The sequence below is a fragment of the Gigantopelta aegis genome, chromosome 10 (genome assembly GCF_016097555.1).
Source record: "Gigantopelta aegis isolate Gae_Host chromosome 10, Gae_host_genome, whole genome shotgun sequence".
In the NCBI taxonomy this organism is placed as follows: domain Eukaryota; kingdom Metazoa; phylum Mollusca; class Gastropoda; order Neomphalida; family Peltospiridae; genus Gigantopelta; species Gigantopelta aegis.
This window is the reverse complement of record NC_054708.1, coordinates 18,823,512-18,850,640: the sequence shown is the minus strand read 5'-3', so window position 1 is coordinate 18,850,640 and position 27,129 is coordinate 18,823,512. Positions and strand designations below refer to the sequence as shown.

General features: G+C 33.4%; 1 protein-coding gene across 1 annotated transcript in view; it reads left to right on the top strand.

Moving 5' to 3' along the window:
- The window catches only part of LOC121382557 (M-phase inducer phosphatase-like), a 54,662-nt gene that overhangs the window by 7,013 nt on the left and 20,520 nt on the right, over positions 1–27,129 (top strand). The window contains exons 3-11 of the mRNA XM_041512016.1: positions 573–624; positions 12,926–12,988; positions 18,189–18,228; positions 19,381–19,545; positions 22,462–22,608; positions 23,945–24,073; positions 24,520–24,615; positions 25,480–25,647; positions 26,228–26,338. Of these exons, the coding sequence (XP_041367950.1) occupies positions 573–624; positions 12,926–12,988; positions 18,189–18,228; positions 19,381–19,545; positions 22,462–22,608; positions 23,945–24,073; positions 24,520–24,615; positions 25,480–25,647; positions 26,228–26,338 (971 nt within the window). The remainder of the gene's footprint in view (positions 1–572; positions 625–12,925; positions 12,989–18,188; positions 18,229–19,380; positions 19,546–22,461; positions 22,609–23,944; positions 24,074–24,519; positions 24,616–25,479; positions 25,648–26,227; positions 26,339–27,129) is intronic.

Sequence of the window (27,129 nt, the reverse complement as noted above, 5' to 3'; positions counted from 1 at the left end):
CCTACATCTAGCATGGTGGGGTTGATTACACCTAGTTAATTAGACAGATCCGTCCTGCTGTGTATTTGTCTATGCAAGAGATGGATCGTCTGTCACCTGTGCATGTGACATAAATCAGCAGGATTTTCCTCTAGTATATGTCACCTCTCAGAACAGGTTTTTCCCCCCTTTGTCTTTGACCAGTGTTTTACTTTGGATTAAATCAGCATTAATCCAAAGTTTTGACATTTCAATATTTACATTGATGCAGAATTCTTAAACGCTTTGCAAAATATTTACAAATCAGGTTATCACTTTATAGTGTAATTATTGTTTGCTGTAAAAGCTAACCTTTTAAACTAACTTTTAACTTAGAGTTGTAAAAGTGGCATGTGTTCTTGTGGATTTGTTTTGTTGTAACAAATGAATCATTGTGTGTGATGGAGGGGTGTCCGGGTACTTTTGTCTTTTCCATACATGTAGCTGTAGCTCATTCTTTTTATTAGCCAATTCCTTTATTATTTACTTGAGTGTTGTTTTATCCTCTTCACTTAGTATATACTGTTACATGTTTTGTGTCTTCTGTTTTTTAGGATGCTTTGTAGATTCTCCAACTTTGGTTGACTCCCCAACACTGGAACTGAGGTAATATTCGAATAACTACTTGTTACAGGTTTTATTACCAATGTTTCTAGACTCCGATAATTGATATCATTCCTCACCATTCCCCAAAAGCTATGTAATTTTTTATTCCCAATTTTGGTATACAAATTCCAAATCTGATTGTGAATATTCCTCAAGTGTTTATTATAAAAAGACATATTTTGAAAATGATAGATAACACTAGACAAAGACCTCTTCCTTTATTCATAACATTTCATAACGCAAAATCCATATATTAATTTGAATAAATACAAGTATATATGTAGTGTATCACTCTTTTGAATTCTAAGTTAGCTTAATGAGATGCTTTTGAAATAAAAGTCCAATTTTTTTGTAAAACAACTCTAAAATTACCAAAGTCAAAGCCATGGGCGTCAAGTCAGCGTTTACAAATAAACCCCTTTGTTACGTAATCATGATGCAGATATGCCACACAAGTTATTTTCATAAATGACTATATGCAATTTACATCTAGGCATGCTGAATTGGGTTTTTAGTCCAGAATAGAGGTTATTGAGTGAGTTAGTGCTGTAGACAAAAACAGATTCTACCACATGAGCTTTTCATACCTGGGGGCTTGGCGATTAATTGCAGTTCACGATTCTAGGCTCATGGTTTGATGCACAGATTTTCAATGTGCATACTGTGGTTTGTGTCAGTTTTTGAAAATAGTACATCAGCAGTTCTATATAAGTATTAACTTGCACTCTTCTGGGAATTCTGATGTTGCAATGTGACATTTTGGCCAATCCCAGCACTCGTTTCCACTGAATGGTATTTTTGTCCTTTAGTTTTAGTTTTTTTTTTATACATTTATTTGCAAAATTTATTTTACAAGTGACCTTTAAAAATAAAGTTTGTTGCTCTTAAAATACTTTATTAAAATGTATGTATGATAACTAACTTGTTTGTGAAAACTTTTGTGAATAAATTTAATCATCTATCAAAAGTTTAAATTATATACATTTTTAAAAATTAATGATCAAATCCCAAATCATCAAACTGGCAACTAAGAATCTTTTATGTATGGTTTTACAGTATTGTTGAGTATTCCCCAGAGGTGCTTGGGTTATAAGATTGACACCCCTCCATCAGGGTTTCTGGCAGAGCCTGAGAGGGTAAATCGAGTATGGCGCCATACCCAATTTGTTTCTGAAGATTGTTTTTTAATATTTACCTTTTGACAAAATTAATTACTCTTATTACTGTATGGTTTTCTTAACCCTCACCCTAATTTTAACCCATTTTCTTTCTGGATGAGGCCCACCATACCCCCTATTGACTCTGGTTGCATTCAATTCCATAGCGCCATACCCAAAAATATCTTTCTGGCAGAAACACTACCACCTTTTTTCCCCAGTGCCCAATGACTAGCATAGTATATTCATGTTTTTGGCAAGTGTGTCTAAAAGATCCCTTGCTGCTAATATAATAATATAACAGATTTCCTTTAAAGACTATTGTAAATCAGATTAATATTGTAACATGTTTTTGTTTTGAGAATGCACACTTTAACACATGTTATCTGTACATATGTACATTTCATTAACAACCATTGGTATCTGCAATGCGCTTCCACAATGAAAATACATGCATTTATAAATTTCGTAACTTGCATTTGGACGCGAATGATGCAAACTTTATATGCACACATTTTCTTTCGGTAGCCAATGATTAATTAATGAAGGTGCTCTAGTGATGCCGATAAACAAACATTAAGCTAATGGTACATATAAACTGGGTTAGGGTGTGTACTGGCATTATTGTCACACTAACCTAGTAGGTGCCCACCATAAACAGGATAGCATAATCAGGGTTTCTGCCAGAGGGTAAAACGGGTATGGAGCCATGCCCAAATTTATTTTAGATTTTAGTTTTTAAAGTTAACTTTTTGACAATATTAATTACTCTTTATCTTTACTGTATGACTTTCTTAACCATAACCCTAAACTTGATCCATTTTCTTTCTGGAGGAGGCCCCTCATACCCCTTGTTGACTTTGGGTGCATTCAGTTCCATAGTGCCATACCCAAAAAATTCTTTCTGGCAGAAACACTGATAATATATACAAAGATTTGATTAGTGTTGTGTATGGTCTTACGGTTTAAGTATGATCAATAATGAACCCTAATTAGGAATTGGTGATGTTGAGTAGGAAAAATCTTATTCAGTAAAAATGATTAACTTTCTTTTGGTAAAAAGGGGCTTTAATATTGCTAATTTGCTACTAATAGTTGAAGTCTGACATGACCTGTGAATGTGTAAAACTTTTGACAGCAGTAACAGGTTGTCATATATGATGACCTTATAGCAGTTAGCACCAGACAGTTTGTAGAATTTTGAAAGAAGTAACATGTTGTCATATATGATGACTTTGGAGCAGTTTTAAAGCCCCAGACAGTTTGCCAAAATGTCAAGATAGCAGTTCATTGGTTGAGCTCATGAAAACTTGGGTCATAGACGCATAGTGGAAAAGATGATAATTCACTGGTTGATCTCATGAAAAGTGGATCTTTTTGTCATAAAAATATGAAAAGTGCATTTTGTGGTATTAGAAACAGCAGAATGACCAAAAACACCTCAGTTGTACGGAAATGGATAATCTAAACAATAAAATATAAGTAATGTTTGACTTCAGTGATCATAAACAGCTCTAATAGTGAAAAATATGCTTTGGTGTTTGCAAACTAAGGTCTGTCCCTTTAGTAACTATTTTACATACACTTTTTTAACAAATTAGTGTTTCTGATGTTAATGCATGATCTTTGATTTTTAGTCCCCTACCAGTCCAACCGGAGGGGACTATAGGTTTCATTTCCATCCATCTGTCTGTCCCACATATGTTTTCCGGATGTTTTTTGCAGAAGGCTTTGAGCTATTGAGCTGAATTTTTTTGTTTAGTTTCATCATTTATTGTTATAAATCAAGTTTGACTTTCATGACGATTTACCCATTTTTGACAGAGATAAGGCCCTTGAACTTAGATGTGAAAATTTGTTTTGCAGACTTTTTTTTAGAGGACCTTTAGATATTGAGTTGAGATTTTGTGTATAGGTTAATCATGTACTGTTACAGATCAAGTTTGACTTCCATGGCGATTTACCCATTTTTAACAGATTTATAGCCCTTGAACTTAGGAGATGTGAAAATTTGTTTTTCAGATTTTTGCAATGCCTGGGGTGTCATGAAACATTCCAATTGACAAATATTTTGAAATATTGTTCCCTGTTTTTTTGTTTTGTTTTTTAAATATACATATAGCTTGTAAAAAAAAAAAAAAAAAAAAAAAATTGTTCAGGACTAAATGGAACAAATTTTGGCTGGAAAAAACTGAGAGAAAATGTTGTCATAATTTGTATTTTATCAAACAATATTTTTAGAAAGGCTTTAGCAAAACCTTTTTATTTGTGTTTCATTTACAAATATTACAAACAATTTGAATATTTTTTTTTTTTTTTAATACTCTTTTAGTTTATATAACATGATCGAAAACATCTACATGCTTATTAACATGAATATAGACAAAATTCAATGCACTGTGATAAACTGTTCCTGCAGTGATTAATAGCCAAGACCTAGAGCTGCCTTTGTCCTCAGAGATTGACCCAATGCTTGCATGTAAGACTGTGGCCTGATAACACACTCACAGACCTCATCTGTTAAATGCAGCCACCTGTTGCTGGCCCAGCACACAATACACAGTCCCCCACTATCTGGGATGCTATCAGTGAAGCACCATGTGCTCATCAGCTGCCCTGGTGACCAGTCATCTCCTATTGCACACACACCGCCACTGGTCAGAAAAAGGCCATTTCAGACCAGATTACAGGACAAATCGGTGTGGCCCATCTGCTGTTCTGGGGAGTAAAGTGAATTTTAATAACCTCAGCTTGAATGGCTTGCTTTCTCAACAGGAAGGGCAGATGGAGATGGTCAATGGGTTCAGTATGAATGAAAATCCATCAGTAAAGAAGAAACATTGGCTTATTACTTATTAGTTTTTATATGTCGACACTAAAGTTATGAACTTTTAAATAGTGGTTTACATTTTTTTTAAAGTTTGTAGCCATTTTAATAGGTGTTAAGGAAATAAAATATTTTTACATAGTTATTAAAATTACAGTTCACTTACATTTTCTATAACCAATGCATTTCTGGACATTGTGATGCTTTGTGGTATCTCAGTATCTGTTTTTGTTTATAATTATTGATTGTAGATGACTGTAATTTTTCAAATGGTGATCACATTAAAATATTTGATATTTTCATATCAACCAGTTCTGTTTCACATCTGCAATACATACAAATTTATTTTCTGTTCTCTATGCTCTCTTACTTAAATTGCATCAAAAGTTCTGCCAGACCATTTTCCATTGCTTAGAAAGAACTTGATTTCTGCAAGCAAACAGTTTCTTATATCGTACTTAAACAAATATTATAACTGTTTGAAAACTCCCAATATGCCTTCATGTATATGTATGTTGTGCTTTTTTTGTAAATCCATACAAACGCATACAAAAACAAATTGTTGGCAGTTTGGTATGAAAATATATAACCAAATTTGTTTGTTTTCAACTAAATATTACAACATTAAAGCTAATATGCTAATTCTTTAATTGGCTTTTTAGTAAATTTATTATAATTATATTTTGCAAATTCAAATTCAGTTTGACAAAGCTGCAGTTATTTCCCCATCCTATATAACATCATTTATAAAAGCAAAAGACAAATGCAGATAGTTTTTATAAGTGTGTGTGAACAGTGAACATTTTATTATTATTTTCAAGGGTGGCTTTCACAATTGGTACATGTGTTCACCAGCTGCATACTGTATGATACCTCTTGGTCTCCTATCTATATATGATCATAACTAACGGTCAAGGTCATTTCAGGGAACATTTTGTTCAGTATCGCATCGTGATTTGCTACATAACTTTCAGAGATTGCTTCACAATTTTAAAATATTAAACAGTAGTTGTAATCAATTTTTAATTGACTGAAATATCGCTAATCAAATTTTTTAAAACGGAATGTTCCCTGCATTTTAAACATTTAAAAAAAAAAAGCTCATGTAATTTAATAATTTATTCAGTCTGCATTCTTACACAGATATATCCCTGTGGTCATACTGTGACACCAGCACAGAATACTAACTAACTAGTGTTAATATGGTCATAAATAGAAAGGATACTTGTTTAAAACAGTTTTAAGCTTATAGTGAAAACATTGTAAATTATGTAACATGCTCTGAATGAAGTAGGGGTAATATGGAATACATTACAAAGTGTTATAAGAGAATGTTGACTAGTTTTAGTAGGCTCCTGAGGATACAATATTATGGGCCTACATGCAATCATGAATATAGGTTTTATACAGTGATTTCTTGACAGACACTTTTATTGTTTTTACTATGTTAGCCACATTTTAATTGTTGTACCTGTAATAAAATGGTATTAGGTTGGCTTTCTTTTCCTGCAACCCATGTTTTGTTGTGCAGGTTTCTTTTCCTGCAATACATGATTTTTTGGAACATTCTTCACAAGTCAATAGAGATAGATTTTGAATTTATGAATTTTTATTAAATTAAAAAAACAAATTAATAAAAAAATTAACATTAAAAATTGAAAATCTACAGGTTTGATTGGATTGTTACAATGTTCCTTTGGGATACTATCCACAAATTAATGGCGATATATTTTATAATTTGTATTAAATATATATTTTTTAAATTTAGATTGAAAATTTGAAAGTCTTATCTGCTAAACTTTTGATCGGATAATTCTAAAATTATGCACTGATTCTGTAGGGCAGAAAATATAGTGAAATATTAGGGAAATTTTCATTTTAATTTTTAAAAAAATTTAACATTGAAAATGTGTACATCTGTCTTCTAGAGTTTTAATTGGATAGTTCTAAAATTAAATACAATGATTTTCGAGCCCTAGAAATTCACACCAACAATCAGTAGTGCCACTGCAAAAAGCTGTTGTAAAATTAATCTGCTATGGCATTTTTATCATTATTAAGTGTTTACTTTATTATTATCGGAAGATGACCTGAAGTTTGAGGGCTGATTTTCAGGAATGGTCTTCACATTTAGTAATAAAGAGATAGTTTGGAAACTTAACATTGAAACTTTTAACATTATTTTTTTAGTTTTGATTAATAGTTCTAAACCTCAGGTGGATTATTCTGAAACCTGGTATAGTAATCCTCAGGTGCATTCTCCAAAAACAAGTATATTTTAGAAATTTTGAATTTTTATTAAATATAAAAACAAATTTAAATAAAACAAATTTAAAGTCAATCTTTTCCCTGTCTCATTCTGTTTTAATTGAATACTTCTTAAATTTGACAGATGGATTTTCTAATGTGGTCTTTACAAATTGATGAATCAAACATTAAATAGCGGAGCTCTCTAGACCGATAAGCTGTTTGGTTATAATGCATGTTTTAATGACTATGTATGGTGCTGACATAAAACTTACTGCCAGGTGAATATTTTGCAAGTAAGTATCTTAAAGTTTACTTTTACACTTCTGGTAGACACCTAATTTGATGTGAAGTGTTTCCAGTGAGACTTGTAAGTGAATTATCACCACATAAAACACTTGTGTTGGTGGGTCATTTTCGGGTTTCCCCAGTCCCAGTACTTACTACATGTTGACATGGATTTATTCCTTAGGCTTTTTCAGGCTTTTATTTAAATGCACACCTTTGTATTACACTTTACAGTAATAAAATGTCCTTTGTGTTTTTTTCTGATTTACTGTGTACCATTGAAGAAAGTTAAAAAGTGATAGCCTTGGGGTAATGCCTGCACAGTAGCAAGTGCAGAATTGCCAATTAAGACGGAGTTGTTAAGACCTGATTGGCTAATTGCCCCCAGGAACTCCCACTGGTGGCTAAATTGCCTTTGGAATATTGTAAAATACACTGCATGTCTGTGGTGTTTTACAGCCCAGTGTTTGAATAGTTGGCCTGACTTCACACCCAGTGCAAACCAGTTGAAAGCTTTTAGCCTTCTTTGATACAGCTGCTCCAGTATGTGGGTTGTGTGTGTATTAATAATGCACAGTGATTGGATAATACTGGGCTGCAAATCCTGAATAGCTGTAGAACATTTCATTTCAGTGGTAGTCATGCAAGCAATTCATAGTTAAATGCTGTTCAAATCTTTCTTTGTTGATCAGTGTGGTTTCCCAACTGAATAGTTTAAATTGAACACAGTCCAAATCATTTGGGGGTTGGGGAGGTTGACCACCCAAATAGCCACTATACAAATCAACTTGCTTTGTGTGCAGTGTCTGGCTTAAGTCAAACATTATCATACATGTTAATTTTTTATAATTCCACATATATAACCATTTCATCATATAAAATTCTATGAATTAACAATGAAATTCTTTCTTCAGGAATTTGATACATGGAATAAAGGGAATTCACATTCTTCAGTTTGGCTTTTTCCGTTAGTAACTAGATGATGGAATTCTTAATATTTTTTCATACATTAGAATTAATACAAACAATTTTAAACAATTTATAATATTTACTGATTCAATTTGAAATAAAGAAAACAGCTGAAACCATTTATTTTATTTTCTAAGCATTGCTAAAAGTAGTTCAAAATTGAGGTTAATGGAGTTATAGACGTCAAGTTTTTTTTTTTTTTTTTGTAAGTGACATTATATCATTTGAACCAATTCAAGCATTTATAACAAAAGAGTATTTGCAGATTGCAGTTATACATTGATAAATAAACAAATTTAAAACAAAATAAATTCTTATCATTACAAATAAAACTACTGATGTACAAGTACTGGTAGTTCAAAATACACAAATTGTCAATCATCATTTATGTCAAGAGGTTTTTGAGGGAACGTCCCATTTTCCATAATGATGTAATTTTTAAAATCGTATATTAGCTACCATATCCAGTGTAATCAAAGAATGTGATATTTTTCAGATCACATACTTTCAGAATTTGATAACTTTGCAAATAAGATGTAAATTACTTGATATCACGACACTATGTTTATTGACATTTAAACAAATATAGTGCAGTGACACTCCATAACTGACTTATGCATTCATAGTTGTCAAACAAAAACATTTCCATAGCATCTTTACACTGAAAGCTGTCCAGCATTCAGAAAACAAAAAATGTTAAGCACTAGTTTAATCTTATGTATGAACATCTAAAATAATGTCATTAGAGTTTTGACCTTATTTCCATTCAAAAAGATACACGTCACATATTCTTATGTCATTTGAATATTGGGTAATGGCTGACAAGAATTAAAGTTGCGTATGTAGTCTACAAAAACACATTGTAATGAGCTTGAGATTATATGATAAAGAGATTATTACCCATATGTGTTTTGGTATCGTCAGTATCATATTATACTAGAAATAAAAATAATGTATTATGCTCACCAGAAGTTTGCATAATACAATTTTTATTCCTAATATATGTTATTGACGATACTGAAAAACACTGGTAATAACTTCTATGTATTTCATTCAAATATAAGATGAAGTATTTTTTTCATAGAGACTTCCCATTTTCCATAATGATGTAATTTTCTGTATAAGATACATATATTTTTTTAATGATATCTAACACTAGTTAATTTTTAATTGCCTCTGACACTGTTGCTAGATTTATCAATTCATGTATGGTGGTTGTTTGTTTTTTGGGGGGTTGGGGGAGTTAGGTGGGTTTTGGGGGGGGGGGGTTGGTACCATTTTCGAACTTGTCAACTGGTTCTATTTTGTTAGGAAGCTAGGACAATAAATTTGTCTCTTGTACGTATAATCATAAAGACTTTTACATTTCTTGAACGTGAGAAGATTGCACAATCCCACCACCAGTTTCAGAGGAATGAACTCTATTGTTGGACTTCCCTCATTGTTAGCGGGAGACTTTTAATCCTGCGCAACTCTTTTTATTACTCTTTTCCCCTTGTTGTATTGTAATTCAAGGCTGGTGGTTCCATTTATCATCTTAAATGTGTTACATCAATAAGGGCCTTTTTACAATGCAGGGAATTAGTGAATAGTTATTTTAGCTCCAGGAGACCAGTTTGTTCTCTTCCCTTTGATCAGAGAAGGCCCATTATTACACTGGCCAAATTAAAACTATGTTTGATTTATTTTTAAAAGCTCTTTATAAAAAAAATACTAAATCTGACCATTGTGTTACATTTAGTAGAGAGATAGCAGCAATCAATTGCTGGTATGGGATGTTCGGCTAGTGAACATTGATATGTTTTTTTGTGCTTCACTAATTCCATACATTTTTGGTGCCTTAAATGATTGCAGAAAATTTAAAAGGGAAACTTTGAAAATGAAATGGCTTATGCTAAACTACAATTGTTTGAATAATATGTTTCTGTTAGTGTTAAAATAATTCCATTTGTATTACCCAAAGTTAAACAAAACAAGCTTTTATTGAAAGGGAAGGGAAAATATTTGTCAACACCTCAGCACCTTTTAAATTACGGCTATTTAGTGTCTGATATATTTGATTATTTTCACACCTTGGCACATATTTTCAAAGCTATCTTGACACTACAATATCATAAACCTATCATAAGCTATGACATCACTGTGACACACGTCATAGCTCCTGATGATTTTATAATAGCTTTAAAAATATGAGCCTTGATCTCTAGTGAGAGAGGAAAGCCACATATACCTTTAATGTATTGGTAATGAAGACATTAGTTAGAATGGGAAAAAGTATGACGGCAATTAATCCTGTGATCTCTTGCACATCAAACAAGAATCTATCTACCACTGAGTTACATAACACACCTCACAGTCCAAGTTTTGACTACAACATGAATTCATGTATTTGTTACCCAAGCAAGCAAATTAATTATTAATATTAATTTTTTAAATTATATTATTTATTTATTTTGCCTTAAATTATTTTAACAAAATATTAACTAGACTGGCAGAATCATACTATGGGATTTTTACGGAGATAACTAAAATTTATGCACTGAACCATAAACTAAAACTTCTTTTAAGCATATATATGTAGGCTAAATGGAACTATTGAAAACTGAAAATATTGTGACAGAGACTTTAGTCATTCAAAGTGTTTTGTTTTAAATTCTTTAGTGAGAACTGATGAAAATCCACAACTTCATTTATGTATGACAATAGTAGATTATGTACATGATGTATTAACTGCGTGCACACAAAAAGCTTTGGTTATAATCCAGAGGGCTCCAGGCAACTTTCACAGCTTTCCCAGTCTGGGTTTCTTTAGTTTCCCAGTAATCTTCCTCCATCCCTCTGTACTCTGTCTTGCTTTAGAGGAATTATCTCAAGGCTATTTTACACCCCATTGTAATCTAGTTTTGAATCCCTTTTTTTTTTACTTTCTTTTGACTAAAATGTTAAAAATGGGGTACATTATGCTGCCCTTTTATCTCTAGAATTTGTCACCACAGAACATTAAATTGATCTGATTAATCCTATTAAATCTAATTACATATTTACAAGGGGTAATGTTTTAATTGCTAGTCTTGAAATTTATTAAGGGCCAGTAGATATTTTCAACATATTTCTTTAAATATGGTTTTAAAAAGAAGGCTTCTTCCTTTGTAAGGTTTTGACATTGAGGTATGTTCTTAAATTTAATGATTAAATAGAAGTTTAGAACAAACAAAATGGCAAGTGTCGTTATGAACCATTATGTAGCAAATTCTTGCCAAATGCCAAATTAAAATTTTAATTGATTTTTTTTTTTTTTTTTTTTTTTAACATGTATTGATATGAACAGCTACTAGTATTCAGCTGTCGGTGATGTGGGGCGTGCTTCCATCAGAGAACACATGGTGTGGACACAACCTCTTGAGTTTGCCAAAACGTTGTGTCCAGGACAGGAAGCTGGGATCATGGGTAGATTTCGAGCTATGGCTTTAAGTTTCTGTTTAGTAATGGCTAATTGAAAAGCTTTCAGTGACATTGAATAAGTTTATGGTAGAGGAAATAGTTAATTCTGCAGAATTCTTCTCGACTTCATTAAAGAGTTTGGGATGGTGCATATAAAAGATCCTTTGCTACAAATGGAAAAAATTTAGACATCAAAATTACCAATGTTTGACATCCAGTAGCCAATGATTAATAAGTCAATGTGCTCTAGTGGTGTCCTTAAACAAAACATCAGAAAGTTCTGTCCAAGACACAAACTGATACCAGTCTTTTAGCTTTTAAACCTGTTGGCTTAACAAAACACTGCACAATTAAAGCTGGTCAAATTAAAGTTAATCTGCTCACATTTATTAAAGTTAATTTGCTCACATATATACTGATTGCAATTGCTTACATTGAGTAACTCGTACAAGATAAACATGTAGGCCGTTAAACCAACATCCTTTCCAATTATGAATTAACTTTTGGCCATCAAAGCATTGTTGCATTTATTCATTGTGTCCCAATGAGAAACTAACAACTTCATCCAAGATTAAAGATTAGCAGAACTGATTTGTTTCTATAAACCTTCGCTTAATTAAACTGTCCTGGGAGTCCAGCCCAACATTGTTAGGCTAATTAAGGTCTCGGGGTGTTGTTTTGCCCTGTCCTCCAGTAGATATTCCTTTGTCCAGCACTGAATCGCTCTCCCTGGAGAGCAGACAATCCTTTGTCTTTCAGCTGATGTGAACCCTCCATTTCCCCACCCGGCTCTAATGACTTGTTCCTCAAACTGCTTCACATCTAATCTTCCCATTAAAAAATAAATATCCCACACAGATATGTAATAGAATTTTGGCTGTGGTGTTTTTGGACAGTGATGCATGCTATGTGTTCACAAGCACAAATTAAAGCAGTATTCATTGTTCCAACCGACTGGCTTGTTTTGGCCACCTGTGTAATTCTGGCCATTGAGTAACCTGTGACTTTGGAATGACTGAGTGTTGCACATAACACACAGGGCAGGTCTGTGTTTGTAGACACATCTCAGTGGGAGGCCTAATAGTGTTTCTCCTTTGTCAACACGTTTTCTTTTTACAAATATGCACATTTACATGGCTTGATTTAAACACCTGTATGCCTGTAATTATACATGTGTGTAGGTATGTATGTATGTTATTACTGGAAGCCATTAGATTAAAGAACAGGTGATATTACACATTACACATGTACAAGTGTATTTAGAGAATTGATGTCAATAATGTTTTGGTGGGGAGTTGACTTTTGTTGAAGGTTAGGGTTTTTGCATGTTTTATTGTTGTTGAATAACAAAAGTTCACTTTTTGTTTTGCAGTATGCACCGGTTTAGTAGTGTATTCAAAAGAAATGTTGACATTCCACCTGATGCCTTTTCCAAGTAAGTGTGCTTCTGTATCTGGTTTTTTAGTATTGGCACCATTTTTGTGCCATTTTTATCTTTTATTTTTATTATTATTATTATTATTTACATTTACAAATATATTATGATTATGGCAATACCTTAATGATGACAGAGATGTGATATACTAGCAATGTTAATAATAGCTGACAGACAGGGGTCATTCCATGTCAGATCATCCAATGGGTTAAACTCTACCCTCTTCAATTTCAATGAAATTTGGTATATAAGGTTATTTTGGTAAAAAAAATACGAAATTTCAGGTTTCAGCTCAATTGGATCAACGGAGATATGGCCATTTCTTTTTTCCCTATTTTCACAAAAAAAGGTGTGACTGCCAGAATTAAATGCCATAACTCAGCAACTAATGGTCCAATTTTGACAAATAAAGCATCATTGGAAAGGAAAAACCACAAGGAATCCATATCTGGCATTGTTTTTATACGCCCATCAATGGTGGGTCGTATTACGGTATGGCGTTATTCGTACGTCCGTCCATACGTCTGTCCGTCTGTAAATAGTTTCTTCTCCAGACCATATCTTGAATACAGATGCATACAGGACCATCAAACCTCACATGTAGGAACACCATGGGATGGTGGTTAGTCACATACTATTACTAGGTCACTATGACCTACTTTTCATGGTCTACTGCACATAACAGTAAAGATGGCCAGACCATATCTTGCATAGAGATGCATACAGAATCATCAAACCTCACATGTAGAAACAACATGGGATGGCGGTGAGCCACATACTATTACTAGGTCACTGTGACCTACTTTTCACGGTCTACTGTACATAACAGTAAGTCCAGATCATATCTTGCATACAGGACCATCAAACCACATGTAGGAACAACTTGGGATAGTGGTTGGTCCAAAACAAATTGTTCATCCATCCCAGTGCAAAAATTTCGCATAATTAGAATGGAATCATACCCGTAACATATTTATTAATATAGATATGGTTTTCCATTGAACTCCTGATGGACATATCATGTACCTCACCGGTACTCTTGTTGACATTTGGGTAACCTTCAGGTTGATGACCTTTTGACCTTGAACGTGACCTTGTGGGACACGTAACCTTGAGATGACCATTGATGAAAGTATAGCCTGACATGTTATCTACAACATACACAAAAATTGAAGGTGGAAAATATTTCATTAGTCAGCAATTTCAAATTGAAATAGGTTTACCTGCTGCTGTTCTATGCTCTCTGTGTATACATGTATACTGCACATGTCAGGGCGCAAAGCAGCACTTTATATTTACTCGCCAACTGGCTAGTGAATGAAAAAAAATACTAGCCAGCTAGAGATTGTTACTCGCCAGGCATGTCCTAAAAAATCAGTTTCCAAGAATCCAGAAACAAATCATCAGTTAGGCCCTATTTTGTTTTACTTTCCTTTGTAAACCATTTTTTAATTGGGTTACGCGATTCCGACAAGTATACCGACGGCTACAGTTACCGAAACTAGGACGTATTTTATTTATTTATTTATTTTTGTTCACGATATGCTATCGTTACCAACAACTTTCTCGAAAAAAAATTAAAAATTTATTTAGCATATTCCCGCCATGTAACATTTAGCTTAACTTTAGGTGCAAACAAATTGGCTGCGAAGCAATTGGTCCAATGCTTTGTGAAAACTCGTTTACAATCGGAAAACCCTGATGTGTCACGAGGCTTTCCGAACACCTCGATCGTCAAGTCGGCCGGAGAGCTCCGAGTGTGATATCCGCAAACAGGACAAAATGCGGAAGTGTATGTTTACAGTTTCGATCATTAGTATATGTGTCGTCTGACTGATTAGTGAAATAAATGTTCCAGTGACAGCTTCATTCTGAAAAAACAATCTACTCGCCAAAAGGCTAGTGTTTTGCAAATTTAAATCGCCATAACAGAATTTCACTCGCAGTATTGCGCCCTGCATGTATTTAAACACTATGGAATGTATATGTGTCAAAACTGTAATTGTCATGAATGTTTTTTAACAATATAGTCTAGCAACCAACAGATTAAGATTAATGTTTTGAAATATTGCCTAATTATCAAAAACATCTTGTGCCAGCATCTCATATTATTTAGAACAGGCTAAACTGCATTGCCATGGGACTCCATTGAAAGGAAGTTGTGACCCCTTGAATAGTAGGGGTGTAACAATATACTTGAATATTCAGTGCACCGAATAACTATCTATATCGTAGTTGCGTTCGTATTCGTCACTAGGTGAACCGAATACAAGAATACATATAATATTATGTAATACTAATTGTACAATTTATGTTTCTAATTCACACTAACCAAACATGATACCGATTCGATTGTTTTGATAAAAAGTTAGTTTTGTTTAACGACACAACTAGAGCAATTAATTACCATCTGTGGTCTGTAGGCCTACTGGCACAGTTATGTGTGTACAATTACATCCTTATTTACATGTATGTAAAAATTTTTATGAAGTAAGAATGTTTGTAATTTTTAGTCTGTCATGTTTGTGAGCAAGTCATTATTGCAAGATTGCTAAATGTGTTTATATAATCTTCTGCATCACAATTTGACACTTATTTTCTAAGGTTTCAAGCATAGTAAGCTGTACCTTAAGCAGCAAAGAATCCAACTGAAAAAAGTGCCTTATAGCACTTAGTGATAGGCCTACATGTATAAGGAAGGAAATGTTTTATTTAACAATGCACTCAACACATTTTACTTAAGGTTATATGGTGTCAGACATATGGTTATGGACCACACAGATATTGAGGGAGGAGACCCACTGTCGCCACTTCATGGGATATTCTTTTCGATTAGCAGGAAGTAGTACTTGCTGCACCGATAAACCGGTATACCAGTATACCGCATTAATTGATCAGCTCGATATGAACCGCAGTATTGTTTTGCATATCATGATTTTTACATGCTATTTTTTCCTTGTATCTTATTTGATTTGAAATAGGCAAACAAACAAACAAACAAACAAAACCCCCATCATTTTATTAATTGGTGATGACAGGAAATGTAACATGACAAGAAATGTAACAATCACATCAAATGTAGTCGGCTTACTTGTTGGCATACGAAGTGATAGGTTGGTTATACTTGGTTCTAACTTCTAAACAAAATGTGTTAAAAGTCCAATAAAAATAACCAGTTAATGATAATTACAAATAAATGTTTTGTTACTTACACATTATTATTTATTGTTCATTTACGTTGGAATATGGCTACGGCTATCATCTTCATCAAAGGTATAAACCAACAAGTTAGAATCAGACTTTACAGTTTTTCCCTGAACTTGGAATCCTTCAGTCGATCGTTCAAAACACTTCGGCCAATAACCTCTGGTTCGGTCGACCTGCTGAAACATTGCGACTCAATACGTACATTTCCGTGTCAAGCGAGCAGCAATGGAAAAGCCTGATAGTAAGGATTTCCGAATGTGACAATTTATAAATAGTTTGATACCATCACACCGGTGTTCTAATAGACTAGTATTGTGTTAAAAAATAAAAATGACCAAGAAGAACATTATGCTACTAATAAATGTGGTTTATATAATCATTTAGGTCAGTAATGAAATCAATATAACAAATATTTTGATTTATATACTTTGTGTTACTTATTTAATTCAAACTAGCTATGTTAAGTTTTATGCACGAAAAATGCGTGCAACAATTATTTAGCAACTGACCATCAAAGAAACGCCGACGTGTTTGATGTTTATAATGATGCGTTTAGCCTTACAGCTGAAACTAATAAAGGTCATTAAAAAGTTTATGCCTTCTGCTTTCATTAAACAAACCAACGACCCATAAATATTAAATTTAAATATTAACTATATTGCAATACGGTTTTCACTATATCGTTGCACCCCTAGTAGCAAGGGATCTTTTATATGCACCACCCCATAGACATGATAGCACATATGACAGCCTTTGATATACCAGGACTTCGTGGTGCACTGGCTGGAGCGAGAAATGGCCCAATGGGCCCATTGTCAGGGATTGAACCCAAACCGACCTCGCCCCACCTACATGTATAAACAATCAAGGGTAAAACAATTTTTTTAATGGAAAAAGTATCTGCCAAAATGATCTTATCAGAATTTCCAAAGTCTACTCAACATGGATAGTTGAAAATGAGTAGTTAAAAAAAATGACATCAATTAAGTAGTCAGACTCCTCAAATATGTGTGAATGACTGGATGTATGTTAGTCTTGTTACATATGTGTCTGAAAACCCCCCCACCAAGAACCATAATTAATTCAATTGCCAAATGTTCTATTCCCAGTGTTGGTGCGACTTATATTTAGGAAGAATACTGTAAAGTGATGATTCAGGGCTCCCCAACCCTGACATGACCTATTTTCTGAGGATAATAAAGAATTTGGGGAAAAAAATAGGAAAAAAAGAGAAGAAAAAAATATAATAATATACTTGTTGATACATGTATTAAGCAATAATGTGCATTATATATTGTTGAATATGCAAACCAGTCCAAAAGCCTTGCTTAAGCATTCCTTTAACATTCATGACATTTACAGTGTTGACACATATACATTTAATAGTGAAATTCATGCAGTCTATACACAGAGAGCATAGAACAACAGCAAGTAAACATATTTCAAAGTGAAATTGCTTTTTACAGAAACATGTACCATCTCCAATTTTTTATATCTTGTAGATAACATGTCAGGCTATAATTTTTTATCAAAGGTCATCTCAAGGTCACATGTCCCATATCTCAGAAACCATCGGTCCGATTGAAATGTGGAACTTCAGGTTTTTTGGACCAAATAATTCTATATAACAAATTTCATTGAAATTGGAGAGGGTAGGGTTTAAATTTCCTCTTCTTTTTTTTTTTTGGGGGGGGGGGGGGTAATTTGACACTGAATGACCCACAGCAAAAAGTACTGACTTAACTGCTTAGCAAAGATAAGATACAGTAAATCTTCTATGTGTTGCATAAGTAAACTATTGTGATTAGTCAGCTGTGGCCTAAACTGCTTGTAGAGAGTCTTATGACTTCAGCTGGTCAGCTGTATAAATAAAAAGCAGTGTTGTTACAGCTTGTACATAACAAGACTACACATGGTTTGACACTGCTGTATTAGATCTGTTTATATTTCCAGTTTATATTTACATCTTACTTTCTTCTCTTATTTGTTTTAGAAGGAAGACCATAGCTTTTAGAAGAATTGATTCCTCTCCTGTAAGTTTCCTTTTAGATAATCTGATTCTTGTCAGAAAGTGCCAGTTCAAACTGAAGACATATTTTACATAGCAATTAATGTTAACATTTTATGTGGCAAACACAGGTGATTTTAAAATGTTTTATTTATTTTTAATCCAAATTCTTATTCTTCATAGCTTGTTCTTATTGTGTTTCTAACTTGGGATATATATATAAATAATTTGTTGCCATCATTTTCCAGTCATTGTTTTGCATATTGTACAAAGAATGAAGATGTTTCTCATCAAATAGGTCATACTCAATTTAAAAGGAATTTTAATCACAAACTTTTTTCTATGTTGTTATAATATATATCCTCATGCTGTTATCATGTTGTAAGGTGAGGATGAATTATTTTAAGTTTTACTTTAAAATTCTAAATTTGAATATTTGTATTCCTATGTTAATGCATGAAGAAATTAAGACCTATAATAACAAAGCACCCAATAAAACTTTCTTAAATACTCACAAGTTACTAGATCTGTCCCAGACACCGTTACTGGTGATGTGTCCAGAATAGATATACCCAGAGATGCCAACCATTCCGAATTTGGCGGAATCATCACAAATTTAAAGTATAGATTACACTATTACGATTGTCTTGTTCGAAATTCCGATGTTTAGAAAGAAAATTGCGTATTTGGTGTCAGATCATATTTTGAAAAGCACAAATGTTGTTAACACTGGAGAAATGGAACTTTTTCCCTCTTCACCGTCAACAGTCGTAGATTGGTTTCCTGCCTTGTTCTTTAAACTTATGGATTCCAAATAGCAAACGTGGCGATATAGAATAAACCGGTCTAGCAATCAGTCTTCTGGACAGCCCCGATGTTTGCCGATTGGGTACGGTCATGAACTTGACTTTACCAAAATGTCGAAAAACGCGCTCCTGAGCCATCACTGGTAACATTCCTATTTTTGGCGGTGGAATTCCTATTTTTGAAGGCCTGGATTCCTGTGACACTCCCAACTAGGGTTGGCATCTCTGTATACCTACACCTTAACTGGACATAAGCATATTGAAAGAACACACACACACCCACGTTTGTTAATTCTCCAGCTCTTATTCTTAAGCTGTTGAGGTTCACCATTGCAGCTGTCTTTGTTTTTCGTGACATATTTTTTCCTCAGTTGCCATTGTTGAGGTATGACAGTCCGGTTGACTTCCAAGACAAGGAGAACTCGTGTGCGTGTCAGAAGGATGATGATCTGGATCTGTTTTCTGAAGACCGCCACATGCTTGATCTAGACGAGTCCAGCTCTCAAGACAGTGGTATCGACATTGACCGAGACAAGGTTAGGGGACAAATTTAAAAGTGTTTGTGTGTGTGTGTGTGTGTGTGTATATGTGTGGAGGGGGAATTTGTGCAGCAATTGTGTCAGTTTAATCACAAAAGTTAAGACATCAAGACAGGTTGACAATTGCAAATGTGTTTTATTTTTCGCAATTAAGAATGCAAATATACAGCATGGATGTATAGGAAGGGCACAGTGAGAAACCAATTAGGGCATCACATTTTTCATGCTGTCGATAATGTCCCAATTTTTGGGGCATAATGGCAGGTTAAGGACAGTGCTATGTTAAAATTTCAATTTGATTAATCTACAAACCTGTAACATGTAGATCTGGATAAAGTTATAATAGAGTAAAACGAGTCTGTGATCTTGAAATGGGGGAAATAGACTAAAGTTTGGCTCTATAATCATTACTTCTCAGAGGTAAATTCCATAAAACATTGTCAAGATGTAAACTGAATTATAAGAACATTTTACCACTTACATGTACTATAATGTAAAGTAGGGCATTTCCATGCCAACAGGGAAAAGGTCTAATTGTTTTTTAATTTTTAAATTTCCCTTGTGTGTGCCATTTATTTGACAGGAAATAAGTTGTAGCTGCAGGAAAACACCTACTTTCTATGGCTGTACACTGCATTCATGGAAATTCCACCTTTCAAACTTGATACATAGAAAGCTCTTGTTTTCTTCATTCCAAGTAGCACATTTTTGTTGGTCCCCTACAGCCCAATGTTCAAATACTTTCTACATTTCACTGTTGATATAATTTTGTTGCGCTTTTTCCTTCACATTTTTGGTCATAAAACTTCATTGTCTAATCTACTTTTTTCATGGCAGTCTCTTTAAGCCAGCAGGGGGCAGGACATAGCCCAGTGGTAAAGCGCTCACTCGATGCGCAATCGGTCAGGGATCTATCCCCGTCGGTGGGCCTATTGGGCTATTTCACGTTCCAGCCAGTGCACCACAACTGGTATATCAAAGGCCGTGGTATGTACTACCCTGTCTGTGGGATGGTGCATATAAAAGATCCCTTGCTGCTAATCGAAAAGAGTAGTCCATGAAGTGGTGACAGTGGGTTTCCTCTCTCAATATCTGTGTGGTCCTTAACCATATGCCTGATGCCATATAACCGTAAATAAAATGTGTTGAGTACGTCATTAAATAAAACATTTCTTTCTTTCTTTCTTTAACCCAGCATTAAAAACACTGTAACGCGAGTCACAAAAAAGTTTCTTACCACACTGAAACCCCTGGTAGAATGAAACTGCCAATGGTATATCTGCATCTCCTGTCCTTACTTAAGAAAAAGACACCAACAACAGGACTGTGTTTCCATTCTCTGATACAACATTAAGAATGGGAATATCTGTAATGCAAGTCACCAAAAAAACAAAACAATGTTTTTACTGAATGTTATGGTTTTCTTTTAATTTTTCTAATCAAGATAGCCTTTAAATTAGTTTCAGAGATTTATCAAAGAGGTCAGTGCTATAATTTTTCCCAGAATCAGTCTCACTTCCTGTTTGTTTATGAAACCACATGCTCATTCAGCAGACCTAAACAAAATATTTTTATCCAACATCATCCACAAACACCAAGTTCAACTAAAATAATACTGTAATTAATACTTAGAAACTATGTAAACAAAGTTTAACTAGAAGAAAGGAAAATTAAGGAAAACAGTGGGGCTGTGTAACTCTTCATATTTTGACCAATGTACGGTAAATAACAGACCATTTCAGAACATGCACCGAAACAGACAAGCCTGCATACATGCTAACTTAACTTAACATTTTGCTTTGAAACAGCTTATTAGAAGAAATTTGATCATAGGATCAAACCACCTTGGTTGACCCATTGGTTTTTCTTTCCCGACCAGCTCCACAACTAATTTATCAAAGACTCTGGTATGTACTGTCCTGTCTTTGGGAAAGTGCATATACCTACTGGCAAAAACTGGAAATGGCCAGCTAAACCTGATGAAATATTTAATTTTACACTCCAAACAAATTAATAAAAACTTTGAAGCAACTATTCACTGTAAACCACTGTAGAGATTTTGGGTATCAAGGTTTCTAACTCATTAACTTTCCAAAAAAGCTTCAGTTTGGAGTTGAATGTATGCAAGACATTAATGTCTTCTTTAAGGCTTCTTGCAAAACTATTAACCTTTTGCAAGAATAAGGGTTTATATTTTAAATTCCTAGAAGATGGTAAACAAATTTGATTCAATTCACAGATCCAAATTTCGGGCAGAAAATGACTTCTAATATTCAGACATTGAAGGGTTAATATAAGAAGTTTGGTCAAGGACACTCTCCCATAACCAAACTTCAGTTTTACAACAATTAAAAGTTAGAAATACATCATATCTGTGAGCTGAAGTGTACTTTGTTAGTCATAGGAATATGTAATGCGAGTCACGGTAACGTGATATATATGGAATAAAATGTAATTCACTTTCTATGCTATCTAATTGCCTGTTTAGTTGTTAATGAATTAAAGATATTAATTCATTCCTGTCATTTATAGTTTGAGGAGAATTTTGAAGAGTGTTATGGTCATTTCTGGCACTTTCCTTTTTGTGTAACGTGAGTCGTGTGATAATTAGATGTAATTAAAATATTAATTACATAATCATGTTAGTTTTTGTTGATATTATTTAATACTTTATGCAAATAGGTTCATGCATACAACAATTGCAATCTTTAAATATACAATTGTAGCAGATATACCAAGATATCGTTTTGAAAAGTGGGCAAAAAATGTAACGTGAGTCACGTGGAAATGCCCAATATGAGATTTTGTTAATCTTTTGACTGAAATGGCAAAATGCAATTAGCAAATACATTTGAGTTTGGTGAACAAAAATAGGAATCTAATGTTAAATGTCTTAGCCTTTTTCACTTACAGGATGAACGTTTTCGCTTTGCTGTCCCTGCTAGTGTCCCGCCGAGACGCCCAAAAATAATTAGTGAAGACACATGCTCACCTCAGAAATACTCCCCTGTTAAATCTCCATCTAAGAAGAGATCATTTTCAGAAACATTTAGTTCATCAGTAAGTATTTTTCTTACCTTGATTTATATTTGTACAAGAATATTGGGGGGGGGGGGGATCTCATTTCTGCCAGTGTTTCATGATAGGTATATCAAAGATCAGGTTTGTTGCCATTATGTATGTGGGTAAAGTGCTAAGAATGCATAGCTTCTAATTAACCCTCTGTCTACTGGATTAATTTTTGTCAAAAACCACGTTGAGGGGTACAAATTTATAACTTGTACTCAAATATTTTTACTTAAACTTTTTATAAATATATAAAATAAAGTTTGAATCGGTAAGTATTATTTTTATGAGTTAAAATTAGGCAAAAAATTAAAAAGTTTCATTTACTTCCAGGCATTTGTGGCCTGATGTGCAGTATTTATGTCTATTTTACCCAATAACTGCTTTTCTGACCAGAACTACGATTCATATCAAAATTTTTTGTGATTTTCGTTGTTGGTAAACCAGTCAAATTTATATGATCAAATTAGCTGTCACAATCAGCTATTGATTCCTGAAAATTATTGTAATGTTCCATCATTGTTGTCAAGTGAAAATACTTGCCGAAAACCACTTTTTTAACTAAAAATTCTCAGGTGTTTTCCATTGAAAAACAAAACACTAAAGCTGCCATACTCTCGATTAATCTATTTGCTGTAGTACTCTTATTATTTCTGGTGAGTGATGTGTGCAAAATGGTGGGAAATATGAACTGGGGAATGTACTGAAAACAGTGTACAATCTGTATGAGATATATCATCTGCAGTAGTCAGAAGATGAATAATAGCCTTCAGTGGAGACTTTTTTATTTTTCCCTCTCTCTTTTTTTTTTTAGCCAGTAGTTTTTTTTATCTTTGATTCAGAGTAATTCCCTCATGCCAAACATTTCTACTTAACAATTGCCTCATTCCCTGATACACCCTTCCAACTAATTTTATTTTTTAAATATTAAACTATTTTAGAAGTTGGTTGTTAAAGAAGAAAATAATGATTTTAATCAAATAAGTGTGTCTGGTAAAATAATTTGTATTTGTTTTGAGTACTAACCATAAGCAAAAACAATTTCTTCATGAAGGTCTAAAGCAGCTACAGATATTTCAGTAGTAGATGTAAAACATAACACCGCACTTGTCATAATACAAAATATTTAACTTGACTTAACATTAATATAATGTCTGTATTATTGTCTGTTGTGACTGAAAATTCTGTTTGCAAAAAACAAAATTAAATAAATAAAGAAAGAAAAAACCCATCAAGGTTGTAATTAGCTAGAATAGTGATTTTTGTTTTCCCTTAAGTTAAACCTTTTTCATTTTTTATTATTATAATTTTTTTCTAAAATAACTTTCAGATTGATGATACGCCCTTACCAACATTTGGTTCCACAAGTCCTGTCCAGCTGAAAATGTCGCCATTGACCAGCACTGAGGGTGATGTAGATGACGGCTTCTTGGAAATCTTTGATCAAGAAGTAGCTACGGTAATGTTTCCGTATTTCAAGAGATTTGTGTCTTGCCTTAGATGTTTAACTATTTATATAGTAATGCTGTATGAAAATAACTTGAAAAATAGCTCGGGTAAAAGACAAAAAAAAAGATTTATAAAAATATTCACTGGTTGAATTGCTTGTGACTTAAATATTCTACTGATGATATATGAATAATAACTTGTCCAGTTGTGGTGGGATTTGACTAATATTATTTAGATTTGTCAGCTGATGTTCCATTTCACCCAGCTAAGTACACCATTGTCATTTGGGATGATGGGATATAAAAAAGGGGGATAATCCAATACAAATTAACTTTCTGTGTGGGGGGAAAAAGAAGAAGAAAAAAATAACCCAGTTAGTGGTGGTTTAGTACACTATCAAGCTAGAGTACAATTAGGCCTCTGATCTCCTAGTTTGAATGCTTAAATGTTTTTCAGATTAATGATCACGTACCAGGAAGTATGACCAAATTATTCAGTGCTCCTGTCCTGAATAAGTTGCCAAAAGTCACAGACGATGACGACACTCCAGTTGTAAGTAACTTTATTCTTGTGTCATCAATTCTATTACACATTAATTACTGTAATTGGTTTATTTTAAAAGGTGCTTAGTTGTATACTAATGGTCACCACACCATTTTCATAATACAACCTTGATTATATTGGAACAAGACATTTTACCAAGTATTAGAAAGATAATTTGTCATTAACATATCAAGTATAGAACTTAATGAATCTATAGTTTCAAATTGCTGTGATTCTAAAACAGTACTCTCATATAACCTTCAAACTAAGTTGTAGATGATCAGTTATGGATATGTGAAATGTTTTTTAAATTTTATTTTGAATATTAATCTGTTTCAACAATTGTGACATTGGTGCTTTTTGGTATAGATGTATAAAATCCTATTAACATTTAAAACAACAGATCCATAAGATTGTACCTTCTTATTATGTTATGCAGACTTTGGTAATACAATTTGGTTTTCAATACAAGCTAAGAATATTTAAGATTGACCAGTTACGTCCTCTGCTGCTTACTTTCAGGGCTGTCCTAAATAAGTTACCGAAAGTCACAGACTTCAAAACAGATATTACCTACAAACAGTAAACTCGGTGAACTGATTTTGATCTAAAATGCTAAAAAATTACTGGTATAAATTTTCCAACTACAAAAAGAATTCTTCATTTTACATTTTAAAATGTGTATCTCATCCCTGTGCAACTGTTTTTAAAATGCAAATATTCTGTCAAAAACAATGGGTTCTTGGACATTAAATGGGACAGATTTCTACAGTATTTTTTTGTTTTTTTTTTGTTTGTTTGTTTGTTAATATTGGTATTTCATTTTAATAGGCACTGACTTCCTGTGGTTGTTGTTTTTGTTTTACTTTACAGACAAGAAGAAGTATACCTCGCAGGTTTATGCGATCACAGTCATTTGATGTGCGGTCCCTGCCTTTATCTTTCAAACGCATTGACCCTCCTCAAGATGAAAGTGCACCCATTCAGAACAAAAGATGGAAGCCTGCTAGTGAAGATGATGATACAGTAGTTGACATGAAGGTATTTCATTATGTAGAGCTTTGATCAATTTAAGACCAACACCTATATGTATACAAACCTGTAAACAAATTATCTTTCTCAAAGATAAATTCTGGTTTGGTGTAAATTTAAACATCATGGGCTATTTATGACAAATAAAATCTTGAGGTATCTTCATACTCTGGTAAAGTGATGCACTTAAATAGAAAATTATATGGTGAGGGTGGGTTAAATGTCCCAGACTTCAATTTCAGTCCATAAAAATGAGCACTGAATTTATTTAATCTACAACTTATCTACCTGTTTAAAGTTATAATAAAGTGAAACAAAGAGTCTGTGACATTGAAACGAAATATCCTCTAAAAAAAAAAGAGAGAGAGAAGTTTTTAATATAGCACAGATGGTTTACAAAATTCATATATTCCTTATTGATCTGGGCCCCATTCCACAAAGCGATCTTAGCGCTAAGATGCCTTAAAAGTACTTAACTACCTTATGCATTAAGGTGATCTCAGTGTTAAGATCACTTCGTGGAACAATAAGTTATAAATGAGTCGTTGTTTTTTAATGTGTCGTCACTGATTGCTAGTGTGTTGTGTAGATTTCTACCTCAAGAATGCTGCACCGATGTCATTCAGCGAGTGAAGCATTGATGATGTCCGCATGTGCCCGACTTAGTGAAGAACCCGACCTGATAGGGGACTGCTCAAAGGTACCATGATTAAGGCTCTGCTCAGTTTGTGTACAAGATAATACAAGATTATTGTACACTTGTATTATCTGGTATCATAGACACAGAGCACCTTATCTGTACAGAGATACTCACGTTGTTACTGTAAGTTTTCAGAAGTGGTGGTGATGCTGCTGGTGGTGTGTGTGTGTCTGGAGGGGGTTTAGGGTTATTTGCATACTGTGTAAAAATATTGAGTGGGAGGTTTTTTCTTTTGTAAGTATTTAACAGATTTTGGAATAAAATGCAACTTTGAGAGTAACTAACAAGAAGTTGAATGTTACTAACAAGAAGTTGAATTTTTTTTGTTTTTTTTTAATATTTCAGAGCATGGTAAGTATTTCCGTCAATTTAATAAAAATAATTAGGGCTTTAAGGCAATAATTTCCTTCAAAAGAAGGGTATTAATTTAATTTTTATCAAGTTTGCTTAGGCTCTGGCCTATGTGATTTTTTGTATTTTGTATCCCCATTTACCTCATGATGGTGCAAAATGTAAATAACTTGGTAAATGTTTTTTTTTTTCTCTCTGTTATTTGGACGAACAAAATGCGTAAATACTGTAATTTATTATTTTTTTAATTGTCGGATTAAGTCCTTGGTGCCTAACTGTTCTTTACACTGTAATGTCAGTCACTGCTATATAAAATAAGCAGAGAGTTTACATCAGCCTTGAACACCTGTAATACTTTGTCCAAAATTTAATATCCCCAGAACCATTCAGAGTTCACCCTGATAATATTGCATTTTTAAAGCTTGTATAATAATAATAAT